Source organism: Eptesicus fuscus, chromosome 12, assembly GCF_027574615.1.
Source record: "Eptesicus fuscus isolate TK198812 chromosome 12, DD_ASM_mEF_20220401, whole genome shotgun sequence".
Taxonomy (NCBI): Eukaryota; Metazoa; Chordata; class Mammalia; order Chiroptera; family Vespertilionidae; genus Eptesicus; species Eptesicus fuscus.
Genome location: NC_072484.1, coordinates 15326199 through 15340679, shown reverse-complemented (window position 1 = coordinate 15340679; position 14481 = coordinate 15326199). Strand labels below are relative to the sequence as shown.

General features: G+C 43.1%; 1 protein-coding gene across 3 annotated transcripts in view; it reads left to right on the top strand.

The window, feature by feature from the left end:
- The first annotated feature begins 212 nt into the window (after nucleotides 1-212).
- Nucleotides 213-14481, top strand: part of CFAP61 (cilia and flagella associated protein 61) — a 242240-nt gene continuing 227971 nt past the window's right edge. For all 3 annotated transcript variants that reach the window (XM_054724456.1, XM_008141292.3, XM_054724457.1), the window contains exons 1-5: nucleotides 213-355; nucleotides 5244-5394; nucleotides 7587-7663; nucleotides 9087-9154; nucleotides 9383-9509. In XM_054724456.1, the coding sequence (XP_054580431.1) occupies nucleotides 213-355; nucleotides 5244-5394; nucleotides 7587-7663; nucleotides 9087-9154; nucleotides 9383-9509 (566 nt within the window). The remainder of the gene's footprint in view (nucleotides 356-5243; nucleotides 5395-7586; nucleotides 7664-9086; nucleotides 9155-9382; nucleotides 9510-14481) is intronic.

Here is a 14481-nt window from a genome sequence, read left to right as displayed (position 1 = left end):
GGAGAGAAACCTGTCAACTGGTTTGTGGTGACAGTCAGTCGTTGCAGCCTACCCCCCGGGGAAAATGTGTCCCACCAGCACTCTAACACCATGTTCACTCTGACCATACGGAAATTGAGTTAATGTCCAATTTTGTAAGTACTCTAACTGGACTGGCTTGTCATCTCATTTAACAGGGGGCTGTTTTCTCTCTTTTGGGGACAGGATAAAAAATGTCAATACTCACTTCTCCAAGAGGAAAGGTAGAAGTCGTTCACTGCCGAAGAACAGAGTCACAGGATATTTTTTGTATCAAAAACCTCATTAGAAAATTTACCCAGAAGCTGTTTGGGAGGCTTAATATCATCTATCTTCTGTAAGTACGTAGTCAAGTAAGCTTAACTATGTTTATCAGTTTTATCACACAACAGAAAGGGACCTCGGTCCCCCACTCCTTTGTCTTTATGGGGCCTTTGGCAAGGAAATGGGCAGCAAGAAAATCTACCCTACTGAGCAGGAGATCTTTGGGAACAACCAGTCTCTAAGTCCTGTAACAACATGCAGGTCGAAGGGTTTCTCATGGGTTTTGGATTCAGACAAACTTGGGTTCAAATCTCAGCTACCCCACCCACTGGTAGATTCACTTGGGGCAAGTTAATAATATTAGCTACCAGTTTTGAGAATTTATTTTCTATCAGGCTCTGTGCTTTGCCAACATGATCTTATTTAATACACTGATACCTCTCTGAGGTAACCACTATCATGTCCATCTTAAAGATGAGAGAATGGAGGCCTGCCAAGGTCAAGCAGTTAGTAAGTGACAAAGCCTGGTTATGCTCTTATCCACTGCTGTTAAAATATTCTTCTAAATTTCAAAATCTGTATAGATTTTTTTTTTCTTAAAAAAGTTCTTTTTTCCCTGTTTTGCTTTTTTGGATACCAGAATATAAATATCCTGTAATCTTTCCTCATATTTTTATTGAAGAAGGTAAGAGTTAGCTCAGTATTGTGGATTTCATAAAGCGTCATATTAAATACAATTGAAATGTTTAAACTGAGGCCAACCTAAGACATTAAAATTTGTCATTTCTGATCAGCACACAGATGAGAATAATGTAAACTGGTACAATTTTGTTAGAGAACAGTAGGGCAATATGTATAAAATACTTTAAAATGTATGCACCAATTAAATTATTTCATTTTTTGGTATTATTGTGGATTAAATACCTTGATGATGTCCTCTGGATGGAAAAAGTATGTTGATACACACACACACACACACACACACACGCATGCACACACTCATGCACATTCACATACACAAGTTAAGAACTATGCAGAAAACATCATCAGAGTGAAATAAAAAACTTCTGCAGAACAGTAGGTCTATTATTATTATTATTATTATTATTATTATTATTGATTTCAGAGAGGTAGGGAGAGGGAGAGAGAGAGATAGGAACAATGATGAGAGAGAATCATTGATTGGCTGCCTCCTGCATGTCTTCTGCTGGGGATCGAGTTTGCAACCCAGGCATGTGCCTTTGACTGGAATTGGACCTGGGACCCTTCAGTCTGCAGGCTGATGCTCTATCCACTGAGCCAAACTGTCTAGGCCAAGAACAGTAGGTCTTAATGCCACTTTCTCCTTGAGTATTTTATGCTATATTCTAGAAACCTCACGATTCTGTGTTTGACAGCTTTGCAAAGAACAAAAAGTAAATACTCCCTCCACCTAAGGAAGGAGGTATTAGATTCTTTTGTATAAAACTGGCTTGTTAATTATAAGGATGAATGAGATATAAGCCCACTAGATAAAAGTGGACCTATAGAGGGAAATGGAATAATAATTTTTAAACAAACTCTGAATAAAGAAGGCAAGATAGGAAGAAGAAAAACAAAATAAAATGTGGAACATGTTAATCACATAATAGGAAGATAGAAAAAAATTCAACTATATCACTAATTTCAATAAATTTATTTGGGAAAAATCTTCAGTTAAAAGATAAAGGTTGGCAGATTGGCTGAAATAGAACAAAACAAATTTCTGTCATTTTTTTGTGTTTGAAAAACACCTAAGATACAAGGGCACAGAAGTGTTTGAAGTCAAAATACTGGGGGAAAACGACTGCCAGCCAAAATCTCACTTAAAAAAGGCTAGTGTTGTTATTTATGTAAGTAGTAGACAAAATATACTTTAGGGCAAAAAGCATCATACAGCTAAAGAGGGTTTAGATTGTTAGAGAGGTGTGACAGCTTTAAACTTGTATGCTACTAATGACACAGTCCTAAAATAAAGCAGAAAGTAATAGAACCAAAAGATGAAATAGACATACCCACTTGCATAATTGGAGATTTTAAAATACCGTTCTTAGTAAATGGGAGATCAAGTAAACAAAAAATCAGTTATGATATCACCTCTAGGACAAACAAAAATCATTGTGGGAGCGAAGAAGGGAGAGGAAGAAAGAGGTAGAGGGAGAAGGTGTGTTTTTAAAGCTGGTTTAAAATTATTCTTTATAATAAGCCACATCATAACCAAAGGAGGCCTTCTAAACACACACACACACATATTTTACACAAAATATGTTGAAGTTCAAAGATATTATTCACCAATAGAAATCAGAATTCTGTTCATAGAGCAAGAAGTGGAAATTATACGTGCAAATGATAACGCTGCAGAAGTAACATTTTGCAGTCAGCCATTTGGAAATTGTAGTGAATTTTCCCAATGAAACCAAGTTATTCGTGGCTGGCTTCCCAGGCCAACTTACAAAATCCTATCTATATATATAAAAGCCTAACTGACAGTTATGACCGAATGAGCGGAACAACCAGTCACTATGATGTGCACTGACCACTAGGGGGCAGACGCTCAATGCAGGGGTTGCCCCCTGGTGGTCAGTGTGCTCCCACAACCAACCTCCTGTGGCTGGCCAACCTCCCGCGGCCCCTTCCCCCAGCCAGCCAACCTCCCGCAGCCCCTCCCCCACCCCCTTGGTCAGCCAACCTCCTACAGCTCCTCCCCCCTGCCCGGCCAGCCTCTTGCAGCCCCTCCCCCTTGCCAGCCAACCTCCTGTGGTCCCTCCCCCTGGCCAGCCGGCCCCCCGATAGGCCTCAATCGCCAGCCAGGCCGAGGGACCCCACCTGTGCATGAATTCGTGCACTGGGCCTCTAGTTTAATCTATAATGCCTGTGTCATACAGTACTGTGCTAATTGCACTATTGAACCCAACCACCATCCTGGGTTCCCATGTATAAATGCATTTTAAGTTCAAATTGGGATTCTAGGAACACATTTCCCTTGCTTTCCTGAAGGGATGGCAGTGGTCCTGTCTCAGCTTTTGCCTACTTCCTCTTCCTCCACCACCACCATCATCATGGCTGACATGCCAGGGGTCCTATGCCCTGGGCATTTTCTCACCCGAATTAGAGTGAGAACTCTCAGTATGAAGCTCTGGGAGCCTGGGGCAGGGGAGCCCAGAAGACCAGGAGCTGGAGGGAGCCTCTGCAGGGCTTCAGTGAGTCATCTGGAGAGGTTGGGGGTGCATTCTTCTGCTGAGAAGTCCTCTGTGTGAATGCTGTAATCTCGGGACCTGAGAGTAGCCTGCTGCCTTTTCTCCATGAGAGCCAGTGCTTTGGTGGGGCCCTTGGGCTGGGTGCACCCTTGATGGAGTCCCCTCTGGCTGTGGGATGTGACTTCCTATGAGAGGGGATGGTGGCGGTAGGTGCTGAGATCAGCATCCCTACCACAGTGTTTCCCAAAGATGCCCCTACCTCTGGTGGTACCCAAGGGGATTCGACTTGATACCATGCACAAGATATTTTTGTTTTAAGTGTTATGTCTTTATTTTTATAGTTATTTTCTCTTTCTAGCAAGGGATACTGGTTTTCCATTTATGATAGTGATGTAAGTTTTCTATTAAAATATATGTATTTAAGCCAAAATGAACAGGTTTAAAGACAAAAAATTGGAACAAGAGGTACATGTGTGTAAGAGACTGTTTTTTTTTTTTTTTTAATAATATGCTGACAGGTGGGGAAAAAGCAAACAACAGGCTACTAACAGTATGGGTTGTGCTATTTCATTTTAAAAAAACACACAAAGCACATTTCAATGTATGGCTGCCCTGAAAACAAGGCAAATCTGGAGAAATTGACACCAAAATGTTGACAAAGGTTGGTTATTTATGGGAGGTGGTATCAAGGATGATTTTTCAAATTATTTTTTCTCTTTTTGTTTGTGAATACTTTCTAATTATTTACTGGACTGACAATACAATACTTGGGTGATAAATGTGTAACTGGAGAGTATATATAACTTTCTCTCTATTATCCCCATTGTCTCTTCTCTTCCTTCAGTTATATGCTGTCTTCTCATTTATTCCCCTTAATAAGGAATGGACAATTTTTGCCTTCTTTGTTTTTTGAAGGAACATGAAAAAAAATTTCTCCCTCCAACTTAAGATACCAGTCGATTTCACTTAGCTAAGAAAGTGAACATTGCATTTCAATTTATATACAAATGGTTCTCCGTGAAGTAACGTGTATACTGTCTGTAAGTCATAGCTCTTGCTGCCATGACGGGCCACATGCCAGAGAAGCTGTTGGAAGGGACCATCAAAATGTCCCTTTGGGACAGCCACCAGAGGAATTGGAAGACCTGCTTCTCCTCCCTTGTCTTCGCTAACTTGTGGGGTTCCATTTCTGCAGGAAGATCAGATATATTGCTAATGCTCGGATTCCATAAGAATCAGCTCAGGGTTTGGAGAAATTGTTAAGAATGCTGCTGAACACAGGTGACCAACTCATCCCAGTTTGCCAGGACTTTTCTGGTTGTAGCACTGACAGTCCCATGTACTGGACACATCAGTCCTGGTTAAACTGGGACAGCTGGCCACACGAACTGCACATGTTTAGGCTAACACAGGTATAGGCAACATGGAATGGACAGGAGAAACTTTACAGTCAACCAATTTTCCCAGCCAATCTCCAAGGGAAGGATATTGGACAATTCATTTCATAAATGTAATGGCTTTCTAATGAAATACAATTTTCAGTAAAAATGTAGTCGATCGTGCCAGATGTCCTGAAAGATCTATTCCCAACGTGGGCTGTCACGTTGCTTCCACCTCTTTCAGTGGTTATCAGACCTTATGCCAGTGGTTGCTGAGCTCCAGTAGCCAAACGGGTTTGAGAAAATGACATCCTCATCTCATTTTCCACAATCTTACATGCGTGTGCAATTTTAATCCTTTCCACAGGGAGAAGGCAAACCTTGCCATCACTCTCTGTAATGACAAGGAGGAGATCATGGCCCACGCCACCTTCGTGGACTATCCCAACTGGAATGTGGCCAACCAGGATGAGTGGGTGCACGTGTTCTGGGAGCTCGACAAGGAACTCCCATGCACAGTAAGCAATCATGCACATGCTTATTAGAACCGGCTTCATTTTGAAGGGAGGCCCTGTGCTTACATATATGTCTTTTCAGTTTTGGACTGAGCAGTTCAAAACTCACAACAGAAAATATGTGACATCATGGCAGTTAGAAATGAAGTTAGCTGGCGGGGAGGAAAGGTGGGTCTGTAGGTATAGAAAAGGGTAGGTAATAGCCAGATCAGACAGCTGCTGGCCAGGCCCAGGACATACTCTGCTGATGAGGACTGGGAGCAAGGAATTAGTGGGAATGTCAGAACATCTGCTTTCTGGTCTCCACCCTGTGCTCCGAGTATCTGTATCCAAAGTTTTTTATGTATTGGAAGGGCATGTTCCATCTACAGATTTGCCTCTATAATAATGACAACAGCCTCAGATTCCTGTCACACTATAATTTTCCAAGTATCTTTATGGACTATGGCTCATGTGATGTCTTCTAGCTGAGGGCATCTGACAACCTGTTGGCAAATAGGGGCCAGGTCAGCAGTTCCCAGGGAGTTGGGTCCAGGTGACTGGTGCCACATCTGAGCCCTTCCTGCCCTCCACCTGCCAGAGCCAGGCCCGCATCTGACCTCCATTTCTGTGGGCAACACACTTGCCTGTCAGTGGAATTCAATAGCATGTCCCCAGAGCCCTGGGGAATGTCACTTGAGTTCATGAATGAGTTCACCTCCCACAAATACACACACACACACACACACACACCCCTATGCACACACATGCACACTTGGCACATTATCCAGCACATATTCAGCTACATGGTGTCTTCCCTTGTCCTCTGCTCTTCTCTACCCCACTACCCTGTCCACCCAGTTACCATTGTCAGAAAAATTATCTCAAACTTGGAAATAGTGCAGAAAGATTCTTTCATTCAATGCTTGTATCTTTGATTGACTTTCTATTGACCGGGCTATTTTACAATTCTGTAAGAGCAGTGATTAACGTATGGATGTTTATCCGTTTGAGATGTAAATAATTTCTATCTGGTGGAAGAAGAGATAATCTCAAAGGTTTTGGCTATGGCCCAGGAGAACATTTACTATTTTGTATCATACCCAGCAATATTTTAAAAATATTCTCTCATTAACTTGCCTAAAGTAACCAGCATCTCAAGTGCAATTAATCATTTTTATCATCTCAATGGTCAGCCATAAACTAATGAGGTGACCATTGAAATGATAAACCAAATTCACGATACTTCTCAAGCCATTTTATGCCCGAGTGTTCCAAGGCACACGCCATCCAACAGCAGGGGCGTCCAAGGCACATGGATTTGCAGGTGGTAGCCCCAGGCCATCTATAAAATTGCTCAGGAAACAAGGGACACAGACCGTGCTTCTGTTGTCCTGACCTAGGTGCAAGCACTACCCTCCCCGACCAGCCACCTCACATGGTCTCCCGATTTGCAGATTTGCCCATAAACACAGGGGTACTGAGTTGAGCAGACGAACCTGTGGATAGATAGACTCATTATTTAGAGCACTTAAGAAGTCTTCAGAAGTTCCAAGACATAGCTCTTTAAAAACTTGAAAAATTTAACCTGAAAGTCATGTTAGAATCTTGCTACTTTGAGTTTTCAGCTCCCAGGTTTTCTGAATCCCAAGAGTAATATTTGATTCTGACTCTGGGAATGTTGAACAAAACAAGCCATTGGATTCATAAGTGGCATCTGCCTTCCATCCTTCAAATTCATAAGAGACTCTTTCCCTCATGTCACTTGAATAGAGCAGCAGCTGCTTGCTCAAGAGCCCCGGGGAAAGGGTGATTGTCTTTCACTTGGCATTGACACCCCCGAGGACAAGACTACTGAGTTAATAATCAATTCCACTCCCCTGCAGGCACCTCCCTGCCCACAGCCCGTTTGTGGGGGCAGGAATAAGAGCCAGTTCCATTGGACTCATTTAGGATCCCTGTTACCTTGAATAATTCTGAGCTAGGAGGACAGAAGGCGGTGAGCAGAGTACGGGAGAACACTCCAACACTGCCTGAGCATCTCATTACTTTAGACATAAAATATCCACAAACACAGTGCTGCTCTGTGTCTTTGACCAAACCCCCCTCATACCTCCCACCTCCCACCTCCCACCTCCCACCTCCCACCTCCCACCCTGCTCTAACATGGCCCAGATGCTCACTCAGCCTTAGTTATTTTCTCTTTTCTTCTGCAGCCTCTGAACACATTGTTCATGCACCTCTTTGTGGCCGTGGACGAGTATTCTACTGGCTGTTGCAAAGAGATAATTCGGTAAGTGGCTGGGGCCTTGCAGACGGTGACTTGGGGCCTGACAGCAGCACCATAGACAAGACACATTAATGCCAAAATGACATGAAAGAGACCATGTGGATACAGTCATCCCTCGAGGGACTGGTTCTAGAACTTCTGCGGGTACCCAAAGCTGCTGTGTTCAAGTCCCTTATATAAACTGGCACAGTATTTACATACTCCGAGTGGCCAGATTATTATGATCTCTGAACGCATAATAATCTGGCCACTCAGTATATATATATATTAGAGGCCCGGTGCATGAATTTGTGCATGGGTGGGGTCCGGCCAGCCTGGCCAGTGGGAGGGGACATGGGCGGTTGGCCGGCCTGCCTGCTGGTGGAACTCCTGGTCGAGGGGACAATTTGAATATTAGCCTTTTATTATATAGGATATACACTGAGTGGCCAGATTATTATGCGTTCAGAGATCATAATAATCTGGCCACTCAGTGTATATTCTACACAATCCTCCTGTATACTTTAAATCAGCGGTCGCCAACCATTCGGACCTCACAGGCCACCAGTGGTCCATGGACCACCGGTTGGCGATGGCTGCTTTACATCATCTCTGTTACTTATAATACCTAATACAATGGAAATGCTTATGTGACTATTGTTATACTGTATTGCTTAGGGAATAATGATAAGGAAAAAAAGTCTGTACATGTTCAGTACAGATGCAACCATTGTAGGCCTAACTACATAGTACACGCCAGCGGCAATGTAACATTTAAAAAAACATATTTTTGATCTGTGGTTGATTGAATCCACAGCTGTAGAACCTGTGGATATTTAGGGCCTGTAGTTTTAAAATATCTTTAAAGGACATGAAACTCTTTGAGGTGTAGCATTTATGGGATAGCAGTGATATTGCTGAAAGAAAATCACAGGTTTGGATGGATGTTCCTAAAGTTTTCCTCACTCCTATCTTTAGAAATGTTTATTAACATGACAGACTGTAGAAGCATCCTGAATAATAGGACACGCTGAAATATGATCAGCGGGGCTCCCGGGTGACGGTGATGTGTCGCTGACAGCCTGCACAGACATTGGGAAGGGGGCTCAGCTTTCAAGTCACACTTGAAATGTCACACCAGACCTTCCAGATGCCAGGTCAAAGGTTAATATTCACAGAAATCTGGTGTGCTGCCTGAACATGGCAGCCTTTATTCTTTCTACCTCCATGGAGCAGATAGAAAAGGGCTGGGGAACCCAAGGAAAAGTAGAGAAGAAGAAGAAACTACCTGGAAGATGTTCTTGCCTTGGCAGGCAGGGAGCAAAGGGGGGCAGAGGGAGGTCGGGACACCTCATCTAGCTTAGTGAAGGCATTTGTCTCAATCAGGTGCCAGCCAAGGGGATTGCTTGGTTGTTAACACTCGCCTGCCCTCTCTTTCCCTCGCCAGGTCTGTGTTTAAGGCGGTGCCAGAGCTGCACTTCATCTTTCTCGTCGTGCCCGCCTACATGAGCCTCGGTAAGGTCTGCTCAGCTACCTCTGCCCCGGTCGGGAACAGGAAATTCATGTTCAAATGGGACCGTGGTGAATGGGAACTAAGGAGGCTCTCCAGGTCTACAATGTACACCGTGCCTCTGTGACTATAGCACTTAAAACACAGTTGAGAATGGGATCTACACTGTGTTTTGAAGTTCTAGTTATTCCTTGGTAAAACGAGGCCACATTTCTCTGTCTCTTATGATTTAGGCTCAACTCTGATAACTGTGTTTGACCAAGTGGGGAACATTCCGAATCTGACCTTTGACGAGGACTTTGCTGTGCACATATGTCACAGGCACAGCCATTACCCTCAGCTGCACATTCGCAAAGCCAGGTAAGGTTGGAGCAGTGCCTTTGGTCACCTAAGCTTCACCCTGACAGTTCCCTTGTGAAGAGCTTTAAATTGTCAATTTTACTGTAAGTAGGAACAGCTTGGATTAAGTTGTTGTGGAATACCCATAAGCATGACTTCATGTGAAGATGTCTACAGTGCCTCTTGATGACATAATTTGGGGAACTAAACGTCTGATGAAACTCATTTGGTGATGTGTGGCCGGGAAAGTTGTAGATTTACTACTTATGGGTTTCTGAAAACACATAGTTTTTTTTTGTCCCATACTGAGTGAAATAACTTGAAAACAAATCTAAAAATGAATCTGCCTAAAAATAAATAAATAAATAAAAATGAATCTACTTATTTAGTTTTCCTAGTAGAGCCCACTTATTTTCTGGCATTCAGTGGATGATGATTCTGTTGACCCCAAAGAGGGGTGTCTAAGTCGAAGGTCTTTACCATCAGTGGCCCACAAGACATGCCCCCAAGCTCAGCAATCTTAAGGAGATGGCTATGGCCTAGTCTGTTTCCCAAAGAGGGCTGCAACCCCACCGCCCATCCTGCAAGCTCTCCAGCAATGTGGCCTTACCATCCTCTCATCAGGAGGTGGGGTCTGTGGCCCTCTTTATCTGGGCCAGATTGTGACTCTTTTTTTTTTTTTTAACCCTCACCCGAGGATATTTTTCCATTGATTTTTAGAGAGAGTGGAAGAGAAGGAAAGACAGAGAAATATAGATGTCAGAGAAACACATCGATTGGTTGCCTCCTACACACATCCTGACCAGGGCCTGGGCTGGAGAGAAGCCTGCAACTGAGGTATGTGCCCTTGACCGGAATCAAACCCAGGACCCTTCAGTCTGCATGCTGACGCTCTATCCACTGAGCCAAACTGGCTAGGGCCAGATTGTGACTTTTTCGACCCATCGAGCATGGTGGAAAGGAGGCTCTGTGATTTCTGAGGCTAGGTCTCTCAGGAGTTCTCTTGGGCCTCTCATTCTGGAGGGAATGAGGCGGAGAAGTCTGACTGCCCTGAGACCAATATGCTGGAAAGGTCACATGTTGCCCTCGGGTCAGTAGGCCAGTGGGGCTCCTGCTGACAGCATTGGCTGACAGCCCTGTGAGTAAGCCAGCAAGGACATCCAGGCAAGGAGAGCCCCCCTGTATCTGCAGCCCAGACAACATGTGATTGTGGAGCCCTGAGAGACCCCCAGCAAGGACTGCCCAGCTGTGTCCCCTCAGAGTTTTGACTCACAAAGTTGTGAGCAAAATAGAAGGGCTGTTTTGAGATACGAGTGCATCTGCAACCATTTCACAGGCGTAGTTGTTTGGCTTTTATCAGTGAAGAATAAATTGTATCTTCTCGGGTCAACTGTTGTCATATTTGATAAGTACTCAATTTCTCTAGAAAGTATTGAATTAAAATCTTAAAAACCCGAGACCTACTATTTACCAGGCATGTAGTATTACAGCATAATTGTTAAGAATCTGTAATCATGACCTGAGGTAGATATAGATTCTGATCTTAGTTCTGATACTAACTGATGGGTTCACTTAAAAAAGGAACCGGCCTCTCCAGGCCTCAGTTTCCTCTCTGTCAGTGGGTACAAGCATAGTGCCCACTGTGTTGACTGGATGAGCTGATGAAAATCAATTCCTTAGCACACTTCCCATCACCTGTAAATGCTTAAGGAAATTTACTATTATTACTATTATAGTTATGTGGGGGAGAGAGAACCACCCACAATAAACTGCTATGTAGCTTGGAAGAGGGTAACACAGAAAGGGGTAAAGACAGCTTCATACAACCTTCTCACCCCCCCCAAAAAAAAGGTTAAATGTCCATCAACAGTTAAATCTTTACATTTTCAAACTGTGGCACATCCATACAATAGGTATTACTCAGCAGTGAAATGGAATGGAGTACTTATCACACAATGATAGCATGGATCAATCTCAGAAAGGTTATGCTGAGTGAAAGAAGGCAAACATGGAGACAAAGGCCATATACTGTTGATCCCACTTTTACGATGTACAAAACAGGCAAGACTAACTGTACAGAGAGAAATCAGGCCAGTGGTTGCCTCCAGTGGAGGGAAGAGTGAGACAGGGAGAGACATGATGGAATTCTGGGGTGATGACAATGTTCTGTATATTGATTGTGGTTTAGACAGTTGTCAAAACTCATCAAACTGTATCCTTTTTAAAAAAATATATTTTTATTGCTTTCAGAGAGGAAGGTAGAGAGAGAGAGAGAGAGAGAGAGAAACATCAATGATGACAGAGAATCATTGATTGGCTGCCTTCTGCATGCCCCACACCGGGGATCGAGCCTGCAGCCCAGGCATGTGCCCTGACCGAGAATGGACCCGTGACCTTCTGGTTCATTGATTGGTGCTCGACCACTGAGCCAGGCCGGCCGGGCCAAACTGCATTCTTAATATCTGTGCATTTTAGTAAATGTACGATAACCTCTGAATCTGGTCAGGAAGGTTGAGTCAGAGTTCAGTCAGAGTGACAGAAAGAGCAAAGGCATGGCGACAGGAAAGCGCACCGTCTATTACCAGGCAGGTTAGCAGGCACAGCTACTGTTCAAGGTATGGGGAAAAAGAGCAGATTGCGGATAGCAGAAGTACGGTAATGAGAAGGCTTTATCTTGGAGCCAGCAGGGAGCACTGAAGAAGAAAGGCATGATATGCTCTGTATGTTACTAGGTAACTGATTTCTGTGTGGTCAATGGCTTATAGAGGAGGAGCACAGAGCAGCCGGCTGAATTTTAGGCCTTGACAAGTTAAAGAAATCCAGGGGGGAATGGATCAGTAAAAATGCAATTTGGATGGAGAAGTTCAAGAATGAAAATGAGTTAATGATGACTCAGGGTTTCGGGGAGCTGCTATCAGGGTTCATTAGTTGAAAGTAAAAATAATAGCATTAGATGGACAGGAGAGAATTGGAAATACAGGTTCTCTCATGAGGGAGGATATCATGAGAGTAAAGGAGATTGTACAGCAGGATATTGAAAGATGAAAATGAACTGCTACTGATAATAAGAAAGAAAACTGGACGAGAGGGGAAGGAGTGTTGCAGAAGGCAAAGACTCTTGAAGTGGCAAACAGTGAAGGGCAGTTAAATAATTTGAGTATAAAAGAGAGGCCATTGGATTTGAAAATTTAAAAAGGCACCGAGGAGTTGAGTAAAATTGATGGATTTCTAGCCAGACCGATCAAGCAAAAGAAGACAAATCAGCAATACCGGGAATAAAAGCGGTGACACCACTACAGGCTCCACAGACATTAAAGGGTTGGGGAGCGCTGCAACAACTGTATAACTTCAACAATTTAGAGAAAATGGGCCAAATCCTTGAAAAACACCAACTACCAAAACTCATTTGAGATAAATTAATAACTTGAATAATTCCATATCTATTAAAGAGAAGTCAAGCGAACTTGGGATGAGAGGGAGGGTGGCTGCCTGCCCTGACACTGACCTCTCCCCCAGACTGCAGCCCCAACCCCACCTCATCCTAATTTGCTTCTCCGCTTTTTGCCTTATTCTTATGGCTCTGAACTCTGCCTTCCCCAAGGTCTGGACCTCAGCTTCCTTCCAAGCTCATCCCCTTGGCTCCCCTGTGCCAGCCTTGACCACTCAGTGCCCTACTTCTGACCACTTACTTGGTTTGGGGACGCGTCTTGCCCCTCCCTGAAGGGCAGAGTTGGATACTGTTAATCAAATTTCAGTGAGTTGAATAGAGAGGTAAGGAAGTTAAGGCAAGGTCATACTCACTGCTTTTTAGGGAAGTTTGGTGATGAAGAAAAGCAAAAGGAGGGAGGCAGATGTTGGACATTTTGCAAACAATGTAAAGTGATTCCATTTTTACTCTTCATGTAAAGCATTTACTCTGCATTCTGAGATCCAGACAGCATGTGTCTAAAATAAGATTACCGAGGAGAAGAATAAGTTCAAATACAAGTTAGTCACTTAATTTAGAACAAGAAGAAAATTCCTCGTAGAAAATTATTTTTTTTTACTTCTTATTCACAGCTAAATACTCACATTGTCATTCTCTCTTTATAAAATCCTTTGGATTAGGATACAAATGCTAACACAAGCCAAGCACATTCTGAAGAAAAGGAATTTTGTGAGTGAAATAACATTTTTAATTGATTCACTCACACCTTACAGATCCTTCTTTCTGATTTATGAAGTTTCTCTTGTTAGTATCAGCACAGGTAAATTAGACCCTCCTGCCCTTCACAAAAGTATAATTTAAGAACATTTGATCATGAGGGTAGGGAAGGACTCACCAGGAAAGGATTATGTGCTGTCAGTCAGTGTTGTAAACTACAGTGGTCCCTCCCCTTATGCCCGGGGCATTCAGCCCAAGACAAACCCCCTGCCTAAGACCGTGATAGTACAAAACTCTATACTGTGTTTTCCTGTACATACATACCTATTGTGAAGTGTAATTTATAAATTAGGCAAGTAAGAGATAACAACAGTAACATAATGAAATAGAGCAGCTGTGACAATATGCTGTAAGAAAAGCTAGGTGAGTGTGGGCTTTCTCTGACAACCAATCTAATAACTGAAACTAAGTGACTGTCGGACGAGTTAGCGTGTATAGTGTGTATACCCTGGACCCAGGATGACTCACATCCGGGGTGGGACGATTTCATTATGTTACTCACAGTGGCACACAATTTAAACTTATGAATTGCTTATTTCTGGAAAATTTCAATTAATATTTTTGGGCCCCAATTGACTGCAGTTTAACTGAAACCATGGAAAACACAGCCACAGAAAAAGCGTGGGGGGCCTACTGTAACTAAAATGGCCCACTGCTTTTTTGATGACACTGGTTAACCAAATTAGGTCAACATCATTACTCTTTAAAGTAGATGAAATAAAACTTAGGACTTTTAAAACATAAGGTTGGTGGATTTTAAATACTAATTTTTCACCTCTCAAAGCATCT